Source organism: Chiroxiphia lanceolata, chromosome 21 (genome assembly GCF_009829145.1).
Source record: "Chiroxiphia lanceolata isolate bChiLan1 chromosome 21, bChiLan1.pri, whole genome shotgun sequence".
In the NCBI taxonomy this organism is placed as follows: Eukaryota; Metazoa; Chordata; class Aves; order Passeriformes; family Pipridae; genus Chiroxiphia; species Chiroxiphia lanceolata.
Genome location: NC_045657.1, coordinates 1,616,800 through 1,640,489, shown reverse-complemented (window position 1 = coordinate 1,640,489; position 23,690 = coordinate 1,616,800). Strand labels below are relative to the sequence as shown.

Here is a 23,690-nt window from a genome sequence, read left to right as displayed (position 1 = left end):
AACATTATCAAATGACAGCTTTTTAGGAACATAATGCGATTGATGTGACACAAGTTCAGTTTTTTGCCTGGCTTTGTCTGTCAGTTCTCTTGATCACTTTACCCAGAAATTTGTTTTTTAGTAACTGCAGAAAAATGTTAATTTCTTTGATTTAAGGCCTGTGTCTTTTGGGAATTTTATGTATAAGCCACAAATGAGCTGTTCAGCTTAACTTGCTGTAAGTGCATAAATTATATGTAGGTTTGGTTTTTACAACTTTCAGAGCTGTAATTTATGAGCTGTCAGCGGTCTCGCTGGAAAGAGCTGTTTAGTTGGGACTGGCTTGTGCAGTGGAAGCTGCTTTAATGCAGGGATGTAGTTAGATAACCATGTGAGGTGGTTTTTATAGCTCTGTCTGTCTTCTGTCCCTCCCTCACCCCAAGGGTTACCTGCCTGCTGGGGCGTGGGGTGTCGAGCAGTGGAGACCTCTGCAAGCTACTGATCATTTTGGGGTAGTCTGGAGTTGGAATTTACACTTTATGACCTCTGTCCTCCAGTTCTAGTATTTGATGGAGAGTTTCGGTTTGCTGAGTGTATTATTATATATGTGTGATGGTTTGAGACCCCCAGAAATCCAATTTCCAAGTTGAAGCCCCCCTCCCACAATTTTCCCCAGCGTGAGAAGGTTTTCAGACAAAACACAACTACTCAGCATTGAGGAAAGGGGAAAATACTTACAAAGGTTTATTTACATACATATATATATATAGGTAACAACTTAGCTACCTCTTCTACTATGAAATAATATGTTTACATTAGATTAAATTTCTCTTTTTCTTCTTGAACTCTTGTTATGTATGTGTATTACATTTAAATTTAATGGGAATCAAGAAGAGAGCTCGTGAACTACTTCTCCGAATACACGTTTATTTTTCCGTAACTTGAATTTCTCTTACTCTGGCAGCATCTGGGCTGCCACTTGCCACTTGAAATTGCTGTCACTTGCCACGTGTGGTGTTTGCTCCTGGTTGGGTGGCAGTGACATCCTCCCCCCCCTTCCCCAGGCACCTGAACCTGAGCGTGCGGCCCAAGACGCTGTCGGCGCTGGTGCGGAGCGGGGTCCCCGAGGCCCTGCGGGGAGAGGTGTGGCAGCTGCTGGCGGGGTGTCACAACAACGACCACCTGGTGGAGAAGTACCGCATCCTCATCACCAAGGTAGGAGGCTTCTCAGCAGCTTTGGGCGGCTTTTTTCCCCTCCCCCATGTCTTAAAGAATGGGCAGACAGAGGTTTTTGGGAGTGTGTGCCTTCCTAAGGGTTCATGAGTGTGTCTGAATATAGGGGTTCAACAACAAAAACCCCAACAGGCAGAGCTGCTTGTGGCATTAGGCTGCTTTCCTTTTAATAGGCCTAGTTCTGTTTCCCTCAGACGAGTTCTGAGTTAGTTTGTAAAAAATAAATGTCCTGTTGATTGCTCTCATAATTGACAGAGGTTCCTTTCCTTTGCTTGTTTGGCTTTTCTGATTGAAAGCTGAATTTTGCTGTATTGTCTTAATATTTATGCTAAAAGTCTGACATTAGTTGATATTGCACCCTTTTTTGATAGAAGAAAAACCAGAATTTGGACATTTTTGCCTTAGACAGCAGTTTAATTCCTCATCTTGAATGCTGACCTCAGTAAGGTAGGAAAAGAAAATAAGAATTGTATGTACAGACATCATCCAGTGTTTCTCAAAGTTCTAGAGTAACAAATGGGTCACAAAGTGAAATGTCACTGACTCGTTATCCAGAACACTGATGTGTTACTTTGGATTTGACCATTATTTGTATAACTACATTGGATTTTACTGCTTTCATCAAACATGCAAGTCTAGAAGGACTGTATTAGAAATTATTAATGATGCAGCTTTAGTACAAATATAACAGAAATTAATTATTCACCAGTTAAAAAGCAAAACAACTGAATCAGCCTTTGTATATCTATGTTCTGATGGCACAGATTCACAAGGAGCAATTAAACACCTTAATTCTGAGGGCAGGAGGGCATCTGAAATTAAACTTGGTTTCTGCTGGATTCATGCAGGAAGGATCCTACGTGATGCGAATGAATCAGATTAGCTAAAAATGTTCTGCCATAAGTACTTTCACATACTTAGTGAATATAGAAGAAACTTGATCTGAATGCCTTAATATTGGTGTATGCATTGTAGAGCTGTAACTTGGGTTTTATGGTGAATAAATCATATAAATAATGTGGAGGTTGAGTGCTGTGGCAAGGAGTGATCACAGTTACCCTGTTGTGTTATTTTAATTGCCTGGTGTGTGGTTGACAGCATCACTTGTTTCTCTGTTTCAGTGTTTTGGTATCAGAATGGAAAGGATGATGTCTTTGTGGCACAGTTGGTGACATGTACTGCTACTATCTTTGTCAGCTAGAAAGGAATAGTGTAACATTTCATTTTTAAACCTGTGAAACCTTTCCACTCATTTTCATTTGACTGAGACAAAGAAAATAGCCTGGATTTCATGTGTTGGAAGCATCTCTAGAGTCCAAGTAAAAGGGAGAGTAGGCTGGTCCAGCACTGTGTTCTGCAGCAAAAGGACTGGCTGTACCTGCAGTGGTCCTTCAGCATGGAAACTAATGAAGAAATTAAAGCAAATGGGTACTGACTGACCATTTTCAGGCCCTGCTGTAGTCACATGAGGTCTGTGGTGTATCATCAGCGTGCTGCCATGGCCAGCTCAAGGAAATGAAAACAAAGCTGCCTTCATCTGGAAGTGCCATATTAGCCCAGTGGTGTGCCTGTTGTTCTTGTTGTGACAACTGAGAAATATGAAAACAGTGACTTAAATATGGAAACAGGCTGGGACTGCGTCTGTAGAAGGGACAAAGGTTGGTGTCTGAGAGCACAAGTGTCTGTTTGGTTCCCAGTGGCACTGGGGTTTCTTCACTCTGCAGGCAGTGGAAGAAGGGTAAGGTTTCCAGTCACTGTGTGGAGGTGCTAAAGAGGAGAACAGGCAGGGAATGCAAAGACTGTTTGCGAGGCTGGTGAGAGCATGAATTCAGGATCCAGCAATATCTGTAGAACCTTTGTGTATAGTATATGCCAACAGTATAAATTAATGCTGGACTGCACTTTGGCCTTAAATTTTTATTTTCATGCCTTTCTTGATATTTCATGCCTGTCGTGAAATTTGATAATTTTGGAGTTCTAACGTGGCTAATTCTTACTGCTCTTAAAATAGCAGCTCAGTTACAGTCAATATGCAGCAATACTTAGGAGTAAATGTGTCTGGGAAAAAAATTGTTAATTTTGTGAAGACAAAGGTCCATTATGTTACATTGCTTCACCATCCTCATAGTGCCTTGCATGTCCCTAATACCAGTTCCTCTCTGTCAAGCATGCAATTATTTGCATTACCATGCACTGAAGGTGGTTTATCTGAGAGTAACTGCTGTGGGGTGGTGCAGGAGCACAAGGAGCCGATGTGAAACCTCTGCCCTTCGGTGCGAGCAGGAGATGCAGAAAGCCTGTGTGAGTGCTCCTAATCCAGTGCCCCTTCCCTCTTAATGTTGACCTCTATTCCTGTAGCTGCACTTGATTTCTGCCAGGCTTTTCATGACCCCACGCAGCAGCACAGTCCCAAATTAATAAGGATCTGTGTTGACAGCTGCTTCAGAACCTTCTGGCCTCTGCCAGGGATTTTTTTCCCCTTGTGTGCAGGATGTTGGATGCAGCACCTCAGGATTCCTTCTGGTGGTTGCTTTCTTGTGCAGGCTCAGGGAATCTCTGGGTTTTTGCTTTCTTTTGCAAATTAACTGCTGCAAGGACAGTTGTTTGTGTGCTGTTGAGATGTGGCTACTGAAGGAGTGGAAAGGAAATGTCTCCTGTTGTGTTCTACCAGTGGAGGCTGTGTCCGGGTCTCCTCTTGAATATGACTTAGAAATGGCATTGAACCCGTGCATCAAGGTGTGCTCCTTGCATTCAGTCATCATGGCAGCATTAATTAATGATTTGCTCTTTATTTCTTTGCCAAACTCTGGCTGGGGTTTTGTTCTCTGCGCTTTTGTTATTGCGGTAATGGCGAAGTTGCACCGTCGCGGTGCTTCCACGAGTCACTTTTGAGAATTTGCACACCATCTGTGTGCAATAATAAAGCTTTTAGCAACTCCAGATTGCTGTGCTCGTGGTGGGGAGTGTGGATGGAAGCCAGCCCAGTGAATTAAGGTCATGTCCCTACTGGGGACAGAAAGCAAGCTCTAGGTAAAACGATCTAGACAATCCCTGGGAGAGGCATCTGTTCCTGGTAGGACTTTGGCAATCGTGGTTGTGGCTGTTAATCTTCAGGCTTCCAGCCACTGCAGGGTAGGAGAAGAGATGTGGAGACTCACTCCAGGCATTTATGGACACCTGCAGGAAAAATACTCCGTGTTCTTGACAGCCATAGGTGGATGGAAAGTATTGTTGAGTAGAAAATTTGTAAAATGAGCCATGTGGATTAAAAAAAGATGAGTAAACATGGTACAAAGCAAAAGAGACAACAGACACTTTTCAGATAAGGTTTTTAAAAAGGATTAGTACAAATACTGAATCTCTCAGTGGAGAAGTTCTTCATAATACCAACATTTTAAGAATCTGACATTTACAGTATAGAGGAGAAAGTAAAAAGCTCTTGGATATAGGTCTGTGTGGGAGGAAATGTCGAAAGGAAAAAAACCATGAACTGTTGTACCAGATAAATACACTATATTAAGAAATTACAACGTGAGAGGGACATCTTGTGGCACAAATAAAATAAAAAATAATAGTCCAGTGGCAGGAGGAGTATCCTGGAATGTTACCCCGGGGTCACCATTTCTGGTAGAAATTCCAGGCCTGGCAAGAGATTAATTTGTTCCAGTCTTTCTTACAGCAGGAGTCTTGCTACATACTTTCTCATCTTCCCACTTTTTTGTCTCCATGAGCAGAGGATTACAGAACACAGATGTTCTACCAAATATACTTGTCTGTCTTGGTGCAAATGATACTAGTTTTTAATGAAGAAATAGATTAAAATGTCACTACCATTATTTGACTGAATGTGTTGTCATCAGTAGCATAAAATGTGACAGAACTTTAGCTGTGGGTGGTTAACACTTATTTTCCACTTGTATCACAATCTTATTTCCATATGTTCGTATAAATTAAAAAGAATAAATTTAATTTGCAGGAGTACAAAGGGCCACAATTGTGTACAATCAACTGAAATTAATCCTACATGTCTGTGAATCTCGGTGTAGCCTTGTCAGTGTGTCTGAACCTCAAGATCCCGTGTTTGATTAGTTTTGATCACGTGGTGATAAAAGTTTAATTATCTTTTTCAAGAAGTAGTTTTCCCCAGAGTTGTCGCTGTAACTTTGACTGATTTCTTGAGTACCTGTTCACTGCCTTAGATGAGGTTGTGCTGTACCTCGGTGTAGAGTGGGAGAAGTCTCTCCAATGCAGCAGTTTTCAGTCCCAGCAGACCTCAGCCAGTGCCTTCTGGAAGTGGTTCCTCAGTGGGCTGGTTGTGCCCCGGAGCAGAGCTGGGGTAGCAGGTGCTGACCCCCAGCCCAGTTACCTTCCAGTTGCACCTTACCCCCTTGGCCACTTCGGGCTGCTGGTGAGGGGTGATCAAGAGGAGGAATTTGAGGTGTTGCTGGTTTGGGTGTTTTAAACAAGCTGGAGTAAGTTGGCAGCAGCACTGAACAGAGTTATTGCTCTCAGCTTTGGGGAAACAATAGAATGGCAGTTAAAGGGAAAACCAGACAGAAATACCTCTCAGCTGGATGGGTGTTGAGCTTGTACTTCTCATAAAAACCTGAACATCGGGCAGGTTTTGATTTCATGGTGCACCTTCTGTTTAAAAATTCCTGCAACCAGATGTTGTTTTGGTCAGGCTCACAATTTCCATTGCTACCTTGTTTTTATACATCTGAGATAAAGTTCAATGTATGTTGTTTTCCTGGGGATGTTTATAATGTGTCTATTCGTGCCTAAGGATCCAGAAATACTATTTGAATCAATCGGTATGTAAATCATTCTCTGCTTTGGAAAGATAGGAGATCATTTCTCCAGCAGTAATTCAATCATAGCTTGTTTTTTGTAAAACCACAATGCCCTTGCCTAAATTTAATTCAAAGTTTATGTTTCCTAGCTACAGTTCTAGTACTTCAGTTGCCACGAGTAGAAACACCATAAATTGTGACAAAAATGAAGGACAAGAGTAAAGGGATCTTTTTGGGGTAAAGATAGGGTGGAAGCCCCAAGTTTTTGTTTTCAGGCTTTTGCACAAGATGAACTAAAAATCTGCCAAGTCATGCTGTTGTCCAGCACAGATTTTTGACCAACGCAAGTGCTTCATAAAATGGGGGGTTTTTTTGCTACTTACAGGTCAGGTACAATCCTGAGCATTGCAGTGTGGTTGCTTTGGCCACAATTAATTATCCATTAGGAATTGCACAGAATGACCAGTATTTAGCTTAGGTTAACCAAAACCTTGGGTTTGTTGACATTGGTTGAATTCAGTGTGTGGACTTAGGCCTGTCAGGATGCCAGCTGCACACTTTCATGTGTGCCTAAATGATGTGGATTGCCAAAGAGCCTCACTCCAGTCTCTTACTGGTTTGATCTGATGGAAGATCAATTCCCATAGTGATGGGCCTGTCCTAAGCTGTGCCAGTGGGGCAGTTTGGTATCGGGGCAGAGAATGAGCTTCCAAATACCACGGGAATGTGTTTTCCAGCATGTCACCTGTATAAAACACTCTTGACAAACAGCAAACAATACCCATCTCCTGTTATGCCTCTCTGCCTTCAGAGAGGTTTTCCTGGTTAAATAGTGTGATGGTGTTAGCTCATGGTGTGAACGCAAGTTTAAGAGCTGTGCTGTGAATCTCTCACGTGTTTGCTGGCTGGAATGTCGTTGGTTTCTGGTTTGGTGTGGGGTGTCCTGGGGACTGTCAGGGCCAGCAAGTCCTTTTGCATTCTGTGTATGTGTGTGGAGGGAGGTGCCTGCCTACCTGGAGCTACATCTGGATTAACGGTGGGACACCATTCTCAGCTTTGCCCTTGGTGTCAGGTGTCTCCTAAACAGCACACACCACGCCTAGCAAAGGCACGTTTATTCCAGAATAAGTATTTCCCCAAAAGGGCTGGGATGGAAAAGCCTTAAGTGACGACGAACCGCGTGAATTCACGCCCGTGGTGGGCGGTTGTCGCTGGCCGTGCAGAGGTGCCGGGAGGAGGAGCAGGGAGCATCCTCGGCTGTGTTGGTGCGTGTGTCCCTGCAGCGCCGGGGTGCGGGGGTGTGTGTGTTGTGTGTGAGTGTTTTGTGTGTGTGTGTGTGTGTGTCCCTGCAGCGCCGGGGTGCGGGTGTGTGTGTGTGTTGTGTGTGTGCCTGCAGTAGTGGGGTGCGCGGGCAGGGCCGGGACCCGCGTGTTCTCCGGGCGCGGCGGGGTCGCTCCGGGTGATGCTCCCACCGCCATCGGCCGCTCGTGGGCCGGGCCCTCCGGGCGCCCCGTGAGCGGCCCCCGCCGTGCCGGGGCTGCGGCCGGCGCTGCCCCGCTCCCCTGGGCGAGGGGCGGAGGGGCTGCGGCCCCGCTCCCCGCCGGGTCCGCGCCGCGCCCTCCCCCGGCTCCCGCCGCCTCCCTCCCCTTCCTCCCGCCTCCCCGCCCCCGGCTCCGCATCGCCGCGGCCGGAGCACACGCCGCCCGCCCGAGGATGCTCCGCGCTTTTGTTCGCCCGCCGCAGGTAGGGCCGGGGCGGCGGGGCCGGGCCGGGCGGGGGGCGGCGGGGGCGGCGGGGCCGGGGCGGCGGCGGGGCCGGCAGAGGCGGCGAACAAAAGCGCCGTGCAAAATGGAGCCAGCGGAGAAGGGCTGGACCCCCGCCCTCCCCGCCGCGCATCCCCCCCGCCCGCCTGCCGGGGCTCCGCGGGGGCGGCATCGCCCCTCGCTGCCGCCGGCGGGGCCCGGGCCCGGCGTGGGGAGGGCACCGGGGCTGGAGCGGGGCCGGCGGCGAGCGCTGGGCAGGGCGTGGGGAAGGAGCGGGGCGGCGGGGAGAGGCGGTTCTGTAAAACACTCTCCCCTTCTCTCTGTCAGCCTTTGGGAGGACTCTCGTCCTGACTCGCAGAAGGTTCCTCTCCCTCTTCCCCCAGCCCCTCGTCCCCGCTCGGCGCGGCAGCCCACCCGGGCGGGCACCAATATCAGCCCTCTCCCGTGCGCCGGGGAAGTTGCTGACATGCCTGCCGCCGGGTCCCGGTGCACCGGCAGCGGCGGGGAGCCGGAATTAAAGGGGAGTTGTGCTGCAGACAATGCACAGCAGCAGCATCTGGAGCAGCCCTGGGGACCGGAGCTCCGGTTTTGACATTGCTGCACGCACAGCACCAGCCGCAATGACAGCAGCTGCCTGGAGTGGCTGCAGACAGCAGGCAGGAGCATGAAGTAGAGCGATCACTGCAGTGCTCAAGATGAACTCCTCTTTGGTTGGCAACCAGAGTGGCCGGCCCTTCTGTCTCCTGGCCATTAGCTATTTGGAGACCATCAATTTTTGCCTCCTGGAAGTGGTTATTATTGTGTTCCTCATGGTGCTGATTATTTCGGGCAACATTATTGTGATATTTGTCTTTCACTGTGCACCTCTGCTGAACCACCACACCACCAGCTACTTCATCCAGACTATGGCGTATGCTGACCTCCTGGTGGGCGTGAGCTGTCTGGTGCCTTCTTTGTCTCTGCTGCACTATCCTATTGTTTTGAGTGAGTCCTTGGTTTGCCAAATCTTTGGTTATGTGGTGTCAGTGCTGAAGAGCGTCTCCATGGCCTCCTTGGCCTGCATTAGCATTGACAGATACATCGCCATCACGAAGCCGCTGACCTACAACACGCTGGTTACCCCGTGGAGGCTGCGAATCTGCATCCTGACCATTTGGCTCTACTCCTGCCTGGTCTTCTTACCCTCCTTTCACTGGGGAAAGCCTGGATACCACGGGGATGTGTTCCAGTGGTGCGCCAATTCCTGGAACACTGACCCCTACTTCACCCTGTTCATTGTGGTGATGCTCTACGCCCCGGCCGCCTTCATCGTCTGCTTCACCTACTTCAACATCTTCCGCATCTGCCAGCAGCACACCAAGGAGATCAACGAGAGGCGGGTGCGCTTCAGCTCCCAGGATGGGGAGGCTGGGGAGGCGCAGCCCTGCCCGGACAAGCGCTACGCCATGGTCCTGTTCCGCATCACCAGTGTCTTCTACATCCTGTGGTTGCCCTACATCATCTATTTCCTGCTGGAGAGCTCCAATGTCTATAGTAACCGCGTCGCGTCCTTCTTGACCACTTGGCTTGCCATTAGCAACAGTTTCTGCAACTGTGTCATTTACAGTCTCTCCAACAGTGTCTTTCAGAAGGGGCTGAAGCGCCTCTCGGGGGCCGTCTGTGCCTCGTGCGCTAGACAGAGGGTAGCTAAGGACTCCTCTACCTCTAGGAGCAAAAGATCTTCCAATGGATGTCATGTCTAGGACGCCTGTCAGCTGGACTGGGAAGTGCAGGGACGACTCCGCAAATTGCAAAATAAGTTAGATATGATTTTAAGATGTCCAGATTTGCAAAAAGGTTTCTGAGAAATGCTGCTGACACAGAAGAATCAGGAGCACATATCGTTGTGGTTTCACTTTAAAAAATGATTGCTGTGGAGGAGGCTGTGGAGTTTCACCTCCATATTCATTTTAAAGAATAAAGCTGTATCTTGACACTTACCTCTCCAGCTGGTGTGACTGAATGGAGTGGGTGTCTGAGAGCTTCGGCAAAATGTAGTCTTTCTTACAGCTTTACTGGGTTCTTTGGAGATTCGTGCTTCACATGTAAATGATAGAGCTGAAGTGGAAATGTCACAGTCTATGGTATATTACAGGGATTTTTTTAATATATGCCAAAGTATATTGACACAACGTTCCAGCGTCAGAACAGAAGGGGCCAAACAATTTGTTTTTCAGTGCTACCTAGACAGGACTTGTAGAACAGGAGTGAACAATGTGAACATTTCAGTGTGAACTCAGTTTTAATGAGCCGTGAGTGCAGCGATGTGATCTGAGCAGTCGTAGGCTTGGGGCTGATCTGGGTCCGTGCCTGTTTCCCTGGTAGGATGCATGTTTGGATCAGAGTATGGCATCTGCGTTTTCCTGTTTGTTGTGAAGTAAGAAGAAAAACTTGGATCAGACCAAATTTAGCAGTTAAATAAAATGTGTTTTGATAAGCTATGAGAAAATACGTGTTGCTTTATGATACCAGAGTTGTGGCAGCCACTCAAAGATGATGCCAACATGTGAAAATTATTCTCAAACCAGTGGAGAAATGCCACGAGTTTGTATGTGGAAATTTTCTCAAGAACAACTTTAAAAATAACATGTCCCTTTTTTTTTTTTTAATCTAAATTCTTCTGATATTTTACATACTAGAACTTAAGGGGAAAGGAAAGAAAACAATTGTCTTCTAAACAGCTAAGGGAACTATGTTGTAAATTTAACTGTAGTATTTGAGTTATTCATAAGTGCACAGAGCTAAATCAGAGACATTTTTCTTTAGCCTTCGTGGGATTAAAGATGGTTCAAATATAGCAGGAGCTAAATCCTGTTGGCAAACGCATATCTAACTGGTCAGACAAAGGCAATATCTGAGAAACCAAATGTCATTGACCACATTGTTCAAGCTAGCCTAGATTAAATGTTTGGAGTACTGGAAAGCTGTTAAGAAGGCAGTGTGGCAGAATTGTTGAGTCTTTCCTAAGGAATATCCTTGTCTTTTTACTGATGCCATTTTGGAAAATGCAAGTGAACCGAGTGTTCCTGTAATAGTGGGTTACAGTTGTGTTGTCCTGTGTCTGCCTGTCCCTCCACCACACCTGCTCTGAGGGCAGGTTGTGCATCCCCTGTTTATCCCTCCGTGGTGCTGGGAGCTCAGGGAATTCCCCGAGCTGCTCTGGTACAGCTGGTGTGTGCTGTTAGTCACAGTGGGAACGAAGAAAGGTTAGGGAAAAGGAATTGGATCATTTTAGAATTGGGGTAATTCTCTTGGCCAGAGGGAAGACTGTGTTTTTTTAAATGGTGTCAAGTTGTCTGTTGTTGCAGATCAAGATCATCTTTTCAGTGCTCTGCCCTGTCCCTCCAGCAAACACCCCCCTCCTCTCTGCTCTGCTGGGAGCCCTTTGCCCTGGAGGATCCCAGCCCAGTCTCTGCCCGTCACATGCCAGGATTGCTGCAGTCCCTCTGCCCATCCACATTTGCACCAGAACAGTCTCCTGGGGCTGCCAGTGAGGAAACAGGGAAGGGCAGAGAGAGCAGCAGGATAAAGCACTCCTGGCACAGCCTGTGCTTGTGAGCACTCAGTGCTGATGCACTTGGTTCCTCTCGGGGGTGAGTGTGTACCTGTTCTGGGGAGGATGGGGCAGAACCGCTGCTGCTGCTGCCCCGTTCCCTTGGGGACCCCAGTGGCAAAGCATTTAACTTGTATCTTGATCTGCTCCCAGCATGTTCCATCCACAGTCCAAACCTCTCCAGATAAACTTCCTCCTCAGTTCATCTGAAATGTGAAGAACACAGGTTGTGTAAACCCTGATGCCTTCCCATGGACATCTGTTCTCCTCTGTAGTAAGGCAGAGTCTGGACCCAGGGCTTGTGCCGGGTCCTCCAGACGTGGCAGAGGTGATTTGTTCTGCAGAGCCCTCAGTCTGAATGTTGGTTAGACACAGACAGCCGTGGGGGGAGTGCAGGGGTGTAGTGAGTCATTTCTGAGTGGTATAATAAGCTCCCAGCACATCAGCTGGCTAATTGTTCTCCAGCGGTTTGTGGGTATTATGGCACAGGTGGGCTTTGGGGAACAATTTAAGGGCTTTAGTCACTAATATCAAAGTGTGTGTGTGTGGTATTTTTGGAACAGCCTCTCAGGTAAACTCCCAATAGCTTTTCTCTGCTCTTCACCTTATCTAACATTTCCGAGTCTTTGAAGTGATGCAATGTATCATTGAAATAGCATTTGATTAAAACTTAATGGAAGAGAAGAATCTGCTGGGGCCTAAAACCCCAGAAATGGCAGTTTCAGGTTTAAGTGGAAGCAAAGATTGTTGCTTTTGGTTTTTTTCACGAATAGAGGGTTTAAATAGTATCATTGTGTGCTAGTTTTGGAGAATTTGGAAAATGTTTAAAACTGGTAAGGGGTCTAAATCGTGGCATAGAGGTTTAACTGGAGCTGAAGCTCTGAGCCTGGAATTGTGCTTGGAGCACAGTGGCTGTTCCAGATGCAGATCCATGCCTGCAGCTGTTGCTGCTTTGCAGCTAAGGCTCAGTTCTACATTCCTGACAGCCAGGCTGTTTTCAGTTGCCTTACTCATCTCCAAGTCTTCCTCAGCTCAGATAATCTCTGGGAGAGGTGAAAATCAGAATCTGGAAGTCCCCAAGAGATGAGGATGGAGAGGAGTTGCAGCCAGTTGGTGCATTCAAGTTTCATCCAGTGTTTGTACAGACACTTTTAATGTTGCCTCAGTAGCTTAGTTTTAGGTTCAAGTATTTCTCTTTTTGTCTGTGTTAATTTATTAATTTTTTTTAATAATTTAAATTATGAGAGTTTTTTTCCTCTAAGTTAATTTAATGTTGACGTAGGTTTGTTTGTGATTAGATGTTTTAAGTATTCATAACATTAGAGTCTGTTGTCCTCATGGAATTGCAGGGGGTGACTCCCTTTCACTGTGCCAACTGGAAGAAATAATTTTGCCACACATTACCTTGTTTGCTCAGCAGCCCTTTGAACACCCTTTGTCATGCAGCTCACACGAGGCACAGGGAGGGATCCTTTTCCTCACAGTCTGTGCTAGGAATTGTCAGGCAGCAAACTTTGCAGTTGGCTCCTTTTCCTTGTTGTACACATGAAACTAATCCTTCCCTGGCTCCGTTTGTGCCCGAGTGTGCCGGTGCTCGAGAGCGCTGCACAGATAAATGCCACTCTGAGGAGAGTGCAGAAATCAAATTACAGCCTCATGAAAATTGTGTTGTGATGTGATTAAATGAACTAATTTTGAAGTTCCATCTCAGACTATAAACTGATTTTTTTATTAGGGTTATCTGCCTCGCTCTCAAATTAAGCTGCTGGAAGGTTCAATTTGCAGGATGCAATTCAGTGGCTTTTTTTAGTGCCATGGGAAGGATTTCAATACTCACAACTTCTCAGAAGGTGATAATTTACTTCATCTAGAACACTTTATTTTTATTCTTTTTAAGGATTACTGGAAGTTTAGGTTGTGATTATTTTGTCATTTTCCAAATAGACTGGGAGAATATCTGTGAAATATTATTTTTTTATGATCTCAATCAAGTGACAGTATTTTTAAACTCAACAGATATGTTTTGTGTGAAACAACAGTTTTGCTGTTATGCTACTGCTAGTTTTTTTTAATTAAATGTTACCAGTTTCTACAGTCTTGATTTGTTGTTGGGGGTTTTGTACTTGTTTTTAAGCTTCTTATCGCTCAGAAATGTGTTTCTTCTGGTTGGAATTCTGACATGGCTCGGTGTCAGAGTGCCAAGGGGCAGTCTTGGATATTTGTCACAAGTCTTTGACAGGAAGAAAGTGGTACAAAGTACTAAGGCACAGAGAATTGCAGAAGAAGGAGAACTCCCAAACTGCAGCCCTTTGGCATTGGCCCTGCCCTCTCACAGAGAGGTTTTACGTGTAAGAATCCTAAATTTCAGCAGTTTGTTCAGAAAAAGGCACTTCCAAGGCCTGGGTGTGATGCAAGGTGGAAACATTCAGTGTGCAAATATAATATGCAGATTTTTTTACTGTTTATTGTGGTATTCCCAACTGCTGCAATGATCAAGGATGTAACTCCATGAGTCAGGAAGTCTGAAATATTTCAGTCTCATCTTACTTCACATCAGGGTTGGAAGTTGGCAGAACTTTTCCTAATTCAAGTCGATGCTTTAAAAAATATCTCTTAGGAACCAACCAGAGTGTGAGTGCAGGAATCTGCCTTGAGACATTAAAAACAGAAGGCCCATTTAACATTTTTCTGATTACTTGATTCATCCATTGTAGGTAATTTTAGTTTAATAAGAGGAGGTGGTGGTTTTGGAGGGCTTTTGTTGTTGTTCTAACACATTTTTGGTTCTGAGTACTTGAAGCACCTGCTGAGACATTGGCCTGACTTGGCCCTTATTTTGTTGTTTGGTTTAGAAATGTTTTTCTTCCCTTCCATGACTTTGCAGAATACAATGACACATCCTTCCCATGGTGTCATTCAGGATAACCTTGGATTTTAATCCACGTTTATCCAAACTTTAATATTCTTTAATATTTTTTACCAAATGAATACTGGGGTGTGTATGGGGCTGTGGTCAGGTCAGAGCACTGGGACATCAGGTTTTACAGACTGTCTCCATGAAAGCAAACAGCCCCTCTTTTAGGATGATGAAAACAACCCATTTTCACTAGAAGAGAAGTGTCCTCCTGGCTTGTAGAGGTCAATGTCTCAATTCCAGTTGTTTTTTCCCTTCCTGTCCGTGCATTGCAGAGATACCACTTTAAAAGACACTTCTGCAGATAAGCAAAGGCATTTAATACTAAAGTTATGTATGTAAAATGCCTTTGGAAGAGGACAGCACTTCAAAATTAAAATCCAATAAGTTTAGGAGGAGGTGCAGTTGTATTTAGAGACAGAAACTGAAAGTTGTCGCCAGGGGAAACAAAGAAAGGAAACCCACTGGAGTTTGGTCAGAACAATGGGGTATTTAATTTGGGTCATTTTCTTTACAATGCACATTTTTTTAAAATGTGGAGTTTAACCTTCTTGCTTTTGCTTTGCTGCTCTCTGGAGGCAGCTCCTCGGAGCCTTGGGGCTGCTGCACCCACCACAGAGGGATTCCCTGCAGGCCTGGGGTGGTGGATCAGCCCCTCATTTGAGTTCAGGTGAAGTGGGGTAAAGTCAGGCTCTGTCATGATTGTCTATCTGAAGTGTTCCAGCCCCAGGGAAATAATCCAAATGGTATAGTTTGTTTACTCAGCTTTTCAGGTTTTTTTTTCCTGTGACATCATTTTCCAGACAAATGAAATGTTTGCTTACGGAGGCAGCTTTGCTGCTGGCTCTCCACGCAATACTGAGCTCTGTCACCTCTCAGCTCTTGCTCCTATTGCAGAGTGGAAAACAAGCCACAGGCTGTGTCTGCTCTACAGGCCTGTAGTGGTGGCTGCAGATGGAAGTGGTTGTGGCTCTCACCCATATCCCATTTGCATCTCTTGAGCTTTAGCAGTTAATGAAAACGTTACCAGAAGTGATGTTCCTGTATCCTGATCCAGCTTTAATTACAGCCTCAGGTGTTCTCCAGCAATCTGTGCAGGCAGAACTGACCCTCTAGCTGGTGACTTTGTAGTTATTTCAGCTGAGAAACAGAAGTTGTTATTAACGAGTCATCTTTGTTTTGTCCTGAAGCTGTTTTGGAGGAGTGTCACAATCCCTGGGCTGATCAAAGGCTGTGCAGGCTCCGCTCCAGGAGAGACCAGGAGGCATCAGGTCACTGTGGGACTGACACCTGTGCACGGGTTGATAACCAGGAGCTTTATTTGCTGAGAAGTTTTTAGAAATGCTGAGTGGATGCACATTGCATTGGACTATATTTAGAATGTGGGTTGAGGTAGACAAACATGTTTTGAAGTTGGTGATCACGGGGAGGGCTCCACCTGGGCAGTACCTTTATGTGAGGCACCTGAGGTGGAGCACAGGGTACCCTCGGGGGTTAGAAAGGGGGCAGGGAGTCCAAACTGCCTGTTCTGACTTCTTTCTGATTAGCAATTTGTAAGATGAGGATAGCAATTCTGTAATTCAAAGCTTTGGCTTCTCTCTGATGGTCATTACTGGAGATCCTTTCGTTAAAAGGTGAAATAAATTCAAGTGACTCCTTGGAAAGATGAACTCCTGTCTTGCTGTGCATGTGCCAGTCATTCTCAGCGTTAGAGATCACGTGAGTCGAGCAATCAAATGCTTAATAAACCAAGTCATTACCTTTATGGTAAATTGAAAAAAGTTCTTCTGGGATTTCAGCTGTAAATGAATCCTTGAAAATCAATAATTAGATTAGTAAAGGATGACATTTTAATATGCTGGCAGGAATATAGAGGGATTTGTCAGGGGAAGCAAAACCAGACTTTGCACTAAAGTGGCTTAGGTATATTTATAGTGCTAGTGATTCTGTGTGTGTGTGTGGAATCTTTGGACTATTTTAATATAACGTAAGGCTTTGAGCTTTAGCTGACTCAAGTTGCTTGTTTTATGAAGTTACATTAGTACCACACTGTGAAGTATTTTTAAATATTAGCATTACTGAGTATTAAAAGTATTTCATAACAACATTTTTTAAAACGTTTTCTGTAGATGCTGTCAAATGAATTGATGTTTAGTGTACAAAGAAGTAAAACCTGAGGGCTGTAAGGTACCTGTATGTTTCTGATCACCTCAGTTTTTGAGGGGTTAGGTATTTCTTGAGGTTAAATTGTCACTAAAACCTACTAAAAATAATGGTGCAGTTAATCCTTTCAGAGGACAGGAAGCAGCATTACCTCCAGCCATGCTTTTGAACTGTCTGAAAGGATTTGCAATCATGTGTATTGTCTTGACAGACCTGTGTCTTTAGAAATGCTGTACAGCACAGTCTTTTGCAGGTTCCTATGCTGATACATTTCTCTCCATATGTAACCTTTGAAATCCAGTTTCTATTGTAAGTCTAGCATGTAAACACTAGATTCAATTTTGTATTCCTCTAATGAATGCAACAGGACGGAAACGAGTTTGCAACTGCTAATGATGAGCTTTTTTACTGTTCTTAATACTCGTGGGTATGTCTTTTCTTCAGGGATTTCGAACTTGTATTCGTACCTTTTTTAATTGTTTTTTTCACCTGCTGTTTACAGTTAAAGGCGAGCATGGGAGGCTGTGCGTGCATGTGCTTTTAGGTTGCTTTGCTGAACGAAACACAGTGGAGTGATCTCACTCTAAAACCTCTCTGTTGCCCAGAGAGGTTGTAGGTGCCCCGTCCCTGGAAGCGTCCAAGGCCAGGTTGGACGGGGCTGGGAGCAACCTGGGGTAGTGGAAGGTGTCCCTGCCCACGGCAGGGGGTTGGAATGAGATGGGATTTAAGGTCCCTTCCAACCCAAACCATTCCATGATTCTGTGATGCTCATTTTTTCCTTGTGTCCCACCTGTCTCCTTGCACCTTCCCAGTCCCTGGTACAGCAGAAGCCACCAGTTGTTTGGTGCATTCTGTGGAGATCTGACCTTTGTCAGAGGGTTGTTACAGGAGTTTTGGGAGACAGTCCAGCTCCTTCCACCAGTAGTGTTCCAACTGGTAGTTTTTCCCTGAGTGTGAGAGGGCCAAGAATAGATAAAATCACAGGTAAGAATGTGTATGTGTGTGTTTGTAAGAACCTTGTGCACCTTTTAATGCTGGAAATTGTTTTGTATTAGAAGATGAGAAAGAGCTGTGAGTGTGAAACCCCTGCTAGGAGGATCTACGGGAAAACATCCACCAAAGCAGATTAGAAAAGCAAACAGGTGAATCAGAGCCTGTCCAACCCTTAAGAGTCTCTAATGCTGGTTCAGTTCTGACACAGTGGGGACCATGGGGGTGTTGGGGGGGCTCCTCCATGGTCCCTCCTCTCACTGGGTCTGCTCTGGTTTGTACCTGCACAGGAAGGGGGATGGTGAAGATGGGTGTTTTCATGCAAGGCAGCTGAGGAAGAGTTATTGTTGTGGCTCCAGAATTACCTATTTTGTGCCAACTCAGAACTGTTGTTAAAATACAGGGCAGAGGGGTTCTTCCACCCCGTTGTTTTAATAGACATTTCTGTAGCTGATTTTTCAACGAAGACTAATAATAAGAAAAACTACAGTTGAGCCAAAAATGACAAATGATACTGATTTAAAATAATACTTGCATATTTTTAATTATTAAATGGAACTAGATAAATCGGAAGCATGTAAATATCTGATTCTAAATCTTTGCATAACTATTTCCAAGAGGTAATTTTGCTATGAGCTATTAAAACTCAAAGAAATGTATTATTCCCTTTGAGGTGGTCTGTACCCCAGCTGTGTCACACATCTGTTGGCTTGTTCCCTTTTTGCTGTAGATGTACATATATATATATTTGTGTACTGTGCAGCTGTACAGTCACTGCCACGTTGAATTGATTGTTTTAAACTAGGTATATACGTGTATTTTACATATGTGTGTACATGTCCCTCCAAACAAGCAATTGAACATGGCAGTAGCTGTACAGGCACAGAGTTTAGGGCTTTGTACAATATGTAATTTTAAGAATGTCAATGTGGTTCTTAGCAGATTTTATAAACACTTTTCTGACTCTGTTATCAGCACTTCCCATCCTAAGAGAAACTGCACATTTTTCAGTGATTGTTCCACTGGTTACATTTTTGTCTGCCATTTGTTCTGGATTGATGTAATCTTGATACTACTACAATTTCAAGGGCTGTTGACGCATTTCACATAGCCTAGGATTGCCTGTTCTCCAAATATATGGATCGTGCATCAACAGTACTAAGTAGCCTTACTGTTTGCCTAAAAGCCTAGCTAATTTATTTAATATTCTCTCTTTAAAGAGAGGTCTCTGGAAGGGGTGGCATATTTTAGGATGCTCCTTCTCTTTAAAGGGAAACTCTGAATTGACTAGCAGTACTTGTTGATCAGTGATATTATTGTAGCCAAAGGATGCATGGGTGGTTTAATAGGAAGTTTTTGCTTCAAGTTCCTTGATGAAATGTAGTGTTCTACAGAGCTGTGTGAAGAGTGTAGTTTTTTATTCTGAAATGCACTTGTACACTTTATTTGAAAGGTCTGAATGGATCATAAATACATTTAAGAAATAAATGATACGTCACATGTTTTCACGTCTTGTCCCGGATGCCTTCTGTGTGTGTGTGCTGGTAAAGGTGTGTTCCTGGGGACTGGGGGGGGCTTTTTCCTCTTCTCTTGGTAGCTCTAAATAGCCTGGCCCGTGTGTAGGTGGCAGGAGCAGGCAGCCCTTGCAGCCTGCCTGTGTCTGTGCTGTGTCCATCCGTGCTGGAGGGCACTGTGGGCAAACTCCGTGCTCTGATTTTCCTGTGGGAAACTGGAGCCCTAAAAGGAAACGAACAGAGCGAAAGGACTGGATATCACAAGGGATTCACTTTTATTTTTAGAATTGCACTATATTGCCATATTTGGCCTGAAAGTATGCTGTATCAATGCACTATTGTGTCCAGTTGCAGTTGTCTAACCATTCCAAATTTGTCTAAATTATTCAGGTTTTTTTCCACAAATACTGTTTATCTGTAAATGTTCTCAGTAAGTGCTGACTCCAGGTAACTCTTCCATTCTGTGGGCAGCATTCCTTGTGGGAAGTTAACAAGTACATTACTCTGAAAGTGGGGTTTGTGATACTTCCTTAAGGTCTCAGTAACAGGTGTAATTCCTCTTACCAAAACCTTCTCCAGCGGTCTGGGCAAACACAAATGCAGGAAATGCACTTTGTGTAAAAGTCAGTGTAAATATTGCCTAATGAAAGTAGTTTGGGAATGCCATCAACCTGCAAAATAGACCAGGTGACACAGTGTCCTGCTAACACTGAAAATAGCTATCAAAAGACCTTTTAATATTTTTGAATGTGCTTAAAACATACAGATCTGCTCCAAATAACTGATCCCCATCGTGTAACATTACCCTTGCTGCTGCCCAGGAAATTTGCAGGGGTTTGGCTCTCTCTGCTTGTTGGATGTGCTGGAAGCTGCCCCTGGCTTGGTGGCTCTGGGATGGCCTGTCTGTGCCTTGCAGCAACACACCACGTGCTGATCTGACCCTGGGCAAAGCAAGGAAAATTCCACTGATGGATCCAGTCTCCAGACTCTTCCCACAGTAATCTCTACCCGTGTGACAGAATTCTTGCAAAGTCGGTGGAACCTTCCTAAGGAATAATTGCAATGTGGAAATGGATCCCATTGTGCCAAGAGTGAGAGTCAGGCACAGCTTGGGTTTGTGCTGGGTGTGTCAGATAACTCACCCAGTGAGCAGAATTCCACATTTGGAATCGTTCTGGGGGTTGGGGCAGGAGGAATCTAAAGTTTGGACCTTACCATTTTTCCCTTTTTATGCTGTTTTTGAAGCCATCCTGTGTCTAGGTGAAGGTTTTATACCCCATCCCATTTCTCCATGAGCCATTTCCAGCAGGCAACTCCCTCTGTTCTCTGGAGATCTCTTATTTCAGATCTTGTTCCTTCAGCAATTCTTTGCTGCTGCTTCTTCATCCTCTTGGGTTTATGTGGGGGATTAGGAGGAATAAACCTGAGCTGCTGAAAACTGCAAGTAGATCAGCCCTGGGAAGAGGTTCTGGGAACTCCAGCTCTTCCATGGCTCTGATTGTGCCTTAAGCTACAGAAAAAGCTTCCAAAGTAACACAGTCTCACTGTGAAGATGTTGATCAAGTCTGTAACTGCATGATACGGTTTGCACATCCTGGGATGCTCCCAGGAAGATGGCAAAAATACAAGGAAAATGTCTTTTAAGTGTGACAAGTTTGGGAGGTGGGAACTAATGTGCTTTTCTATACAGACTGACAGAATAGATGGGCTTTTCCCTGCTGGACTGTGTCCTGGTTTCCATAATTACTCACATAGTTTCTGTTTAAATCAGCTGGAGAGGAAGGTTTTGGTATAACTGCTCTAATATTTTAAAGTGCAGCAAAGAGGGGGAGGAAAGGTATGTTCTGAGTCTGAGCATCTGCATTTTCCTGCTTTCCTTCAGAGCAGCAAACTGTCATGAGAATTTTAATCTTCACTACACTCGCCTGAGTTCTCATGGCTGGTTTCCATTCTGTTTTCTTTACTACTTTCTTTTTCTTCCTGTCATTCTTAGCTTTCTATTTTTCAATCCCAGTTTGTGAAGGGTGTGGGTTCAGAAGGGTTTCCTTCAGTTCCCAGTCCCCTGAAAGCATGAGAAATTGCCCATTGAGCCAATTCTCACAGCAAGGTATAAAAATAGGAGTAAAGAAAAGGTTACACAATGCTTGGATTGCAGCAGTTTGTACCAATGGGGAGATTTCAAAGCCACAGTTTTTGGAAAACATTTTTTAAACCTTATCATTTCCGTTGATTTTTCTCTCCCCAAGCTGTGCTTCAGCTGCAGGAACTTGAGTTACAGATTGCTGGAGGAATTGTACTGAGACACAGGAGTCAAGTGCTGACCAAGTCACGCAAAGCCAGAGAGGCCACTAATTAGTTCTCTTTAGCCATAATGAGTGATTTGTTTGAGAAGCCTCTCTTAAGAGTTTCCAACCAGATGCTCTGGTCTCTGCTGTTAAATAAGTGGATTAAAAGGCAAGTGGATTTGTGGTTATTTTGCCAATGCAGCAGAACAGGTGACACTCGGGAAACCCCCTTGTGTGGTACCAGAGCTGCTGGCAGTGAGCAGCACCTGAGCTCCTGCAGAGAATTCACTGCAAGTCAGCCTTGCAAACTCTTCAGAAACTGAAAGTTACCACTAAGACTGTATTCACATGTTTAAAGTTTTCAGGATTGTTTCTGAGCGTTGTCTTTTTCTCCTTGCAAAACATGCTGAAGCCAACAGCCAGCCATTAGTGTACTTGTCTTTGACTTAAAAGATAGATGTTTATATGAAATTTATTGAGCACTGGATTTTGTTTGTTTCTGATTTCCTTTTAATGAGACAGACTCTTTAGCACGTTAATTATTATCAAATTGGAATGCTGAACAGTACTTTTGATATAATTTCCCAAACAATCTGGTAACTTGATTCTAATAGCAGCATAATGCTTTCCTAATGAAATGTCTGTATTAAGCCCCAGAGAGGAGCATTAACCTTGGATTAAAATCAGAAGAGAAAATGAAGTACACTGTGGTAATTTTGTTGTTTACAAAATCCTTTTGTGAAGAAAAAGAACTACAAGCCCTGTTGAATGATCTTCACACTGTCTACATCGTGTACTTTTTTTACTATCTTTTACTTCTAATCTTTTTCCATTTGCTACAGAAACGTGGGTTATTGGGGTAGAGTAAAACACTTTTTCTGTTACTGTTCAGCTTTCCAAGTGTCCAAGGCATCTGAAACTGCTGGTGTCAGAGTGGTGTGGAGAACAAAGTTCCATCTTCCTCATGCTGAAATCCCTGCTCATGATTGTGTTTTACTGAGCAATACTTTCTGGGACTCATGCTCAGGTTTCTGTTTTCTGTAGTTAAATTCTGAGGAGGGGATGCAGAGTGGTTTCTGAGCTGAACCTCAGGGACAGGATTGTGGACAGCAGCTGCTTACAGTGGACTGTGACTCCCTGCGGTGGGGAGATAAAAGGAACGTACCTGGGCAGCTCTGGGGATCAGGAGTCTCCAGGGGAAGGCTCTGCATTGCAGTGGCCTGGAACATGTGTGTCTGTGTCTGTGTGTGACCTGCCCCTCCCTGACCCTTCCCAGATGTGTTTAGGTAACCAAGTCTATCCAGACTGTCATGTGGAGCTGCCAGCCTGCTCTGGTGGAGTAGGCTGTGTTTTGTTAAATTTAGAACAGTGCAGAGAACCCAGTGCCAATCTTCCAACTCTCAGTTCCTAGCATTTGTGATTTATATTCTTTTGATGTGTTTTAATTTACATATTGTGTTCTTTTTCTAACAGGAGTCTCCACAAGACAGTGCCATCACCCGAGACATCAATCGAACGTTCCCTGCTCATGATTATTTTAAAGATACTGGGGGGGATGGCCAGGACTCCCTGTACAAAATATGCAAGGTATTCTTTAAATTCTTCTGGGCTGGTTTTGGTAACTTGCATTCAGCATCACTGACAGATGTGACTGGTAGCTGAGAAGAATGTGGATATGTTACCATTGCCTGTCATGGAGACAGACTCTGGCCCTGGCTCACTCTGGTTCCTCACCGTAGCTGGTGATGGTGCCACTCAGACAGGAGACATAAAACCTTCTGGATTCCTGACCACTGAAGTGTTTGGTGCAGAGACTTCCCGTGATTCCAGACCTGTCAGCCTGGATCAAGCTGGACAAATTATGTAACTGGAGATAACTATGTACCTCCCATAAATGTTATAAAGCCACAGACATGCACTGAGGCTGCTTATTAACAGGAGGAGCTCGGCAGGAATGGACAGCTCACTGCATTCAGTTAGCTGGACTTGTTTAGGCTTCCAGCACTTTTGTATTCCTGGTCTTCTCCCTCTTCCTGATGTCCCTGTGGCACCTGTGTATTCTTTGTGTTTGTAGCCTGAGACAGATAGAAGTAAAGTCTTGATTCTTTTTTCAGGCCTACTCTGTCTACGATGAAGAGATTGGCTACTGCCAAGGCCAGTCGTTTCTTGCTGCTGTGCTGCTGTTACATGTAAGTGCTGGGTTTGCCCTCAGTTGTTTCAAACTGAAGAATAATTATTGCTCCACTTTGCCTGGAACAAACTCCTGAACTAGTGGAGTTGCAGGACTCGTATCCACTTGTGTGTTGGTCAGTAATAACGTGATTTTAGACAGCAAAGAGTGCATTGTTTAAAGCCTCCTGTGGTGTTTGTGAGGACTCTGGTCTGCAGTCAGTGTTCATTCCCTGAGTTCCTGTTTCAGGACCCCTTTCCTTCAGGGCTGTACTCACGAGCACCAGTAGACATG

The 23,690-nt window shown here is 44.8% G+C and overlaps 2 protein-coding genes across 6 annotated transcripts in view; both read left to right on the top strand.

The window, feature by feature from the left end:
- RABGAP1 (RAB GTPase activating protein 1) overlaps positions 1 to 23,690 on the top strand; it is a 74,236-nt gene that overhangs the window by 34,471 nt on the left and 16,075 nt on the right. For all 4 annotated transcript variants that reach the window (XM_032708616.1, XM_032708615.1, XM_032708617.1 and 1 more), the window contains 3 exons: positions 1,044 to 1,194; positions 22,700 to 22,813; positions 23,341 to 23,415. In XM_032708616.1, the coding sequence (XP_032564507.1) occupies positions 1,044 to 1,194; positions 22,700 to 22,813; positions 23,341 to 23,415 (340 nt within the window). The remainder of the gene's footprint in view (positions 1 to 1,043; positions 1,195 to 22,699; positions 22,814 to 23,340; positions 23,416 to 23,690) is intronic.
- On the top strand, positions 7,036 to 17,115 carry GPR21 (G protein-coupled receptor 21). Of its 2 annotated transcripts, none has more exons than XM_032708634.1 (2): positions 7,036 to 7,270; positions 8,096 to 17,115. In XM_032708634.1, the coding sequence occupies exon 2, from the start codon at positions 8,464 to 8,466 to the stop codon at positions 9,508 to 9,510; it is 1,047 nt and encodes a 348-aa protein (XP_032564525.1). In that variant the 5' UTR covers positions 7,036 to 7,270; positions 8,096 to 8,463; the 3' UTR covers positions 9,511 to 17,115. The 2 variants fall into 2 exon arrangements, with proteins under 2 accessions (XP_032564525.1, XP_032564524.1); XM_032708633.1 differs by lacking the exon at positions 7,036 to 7,270 and adding an exon at positions 7,683 to 7,748.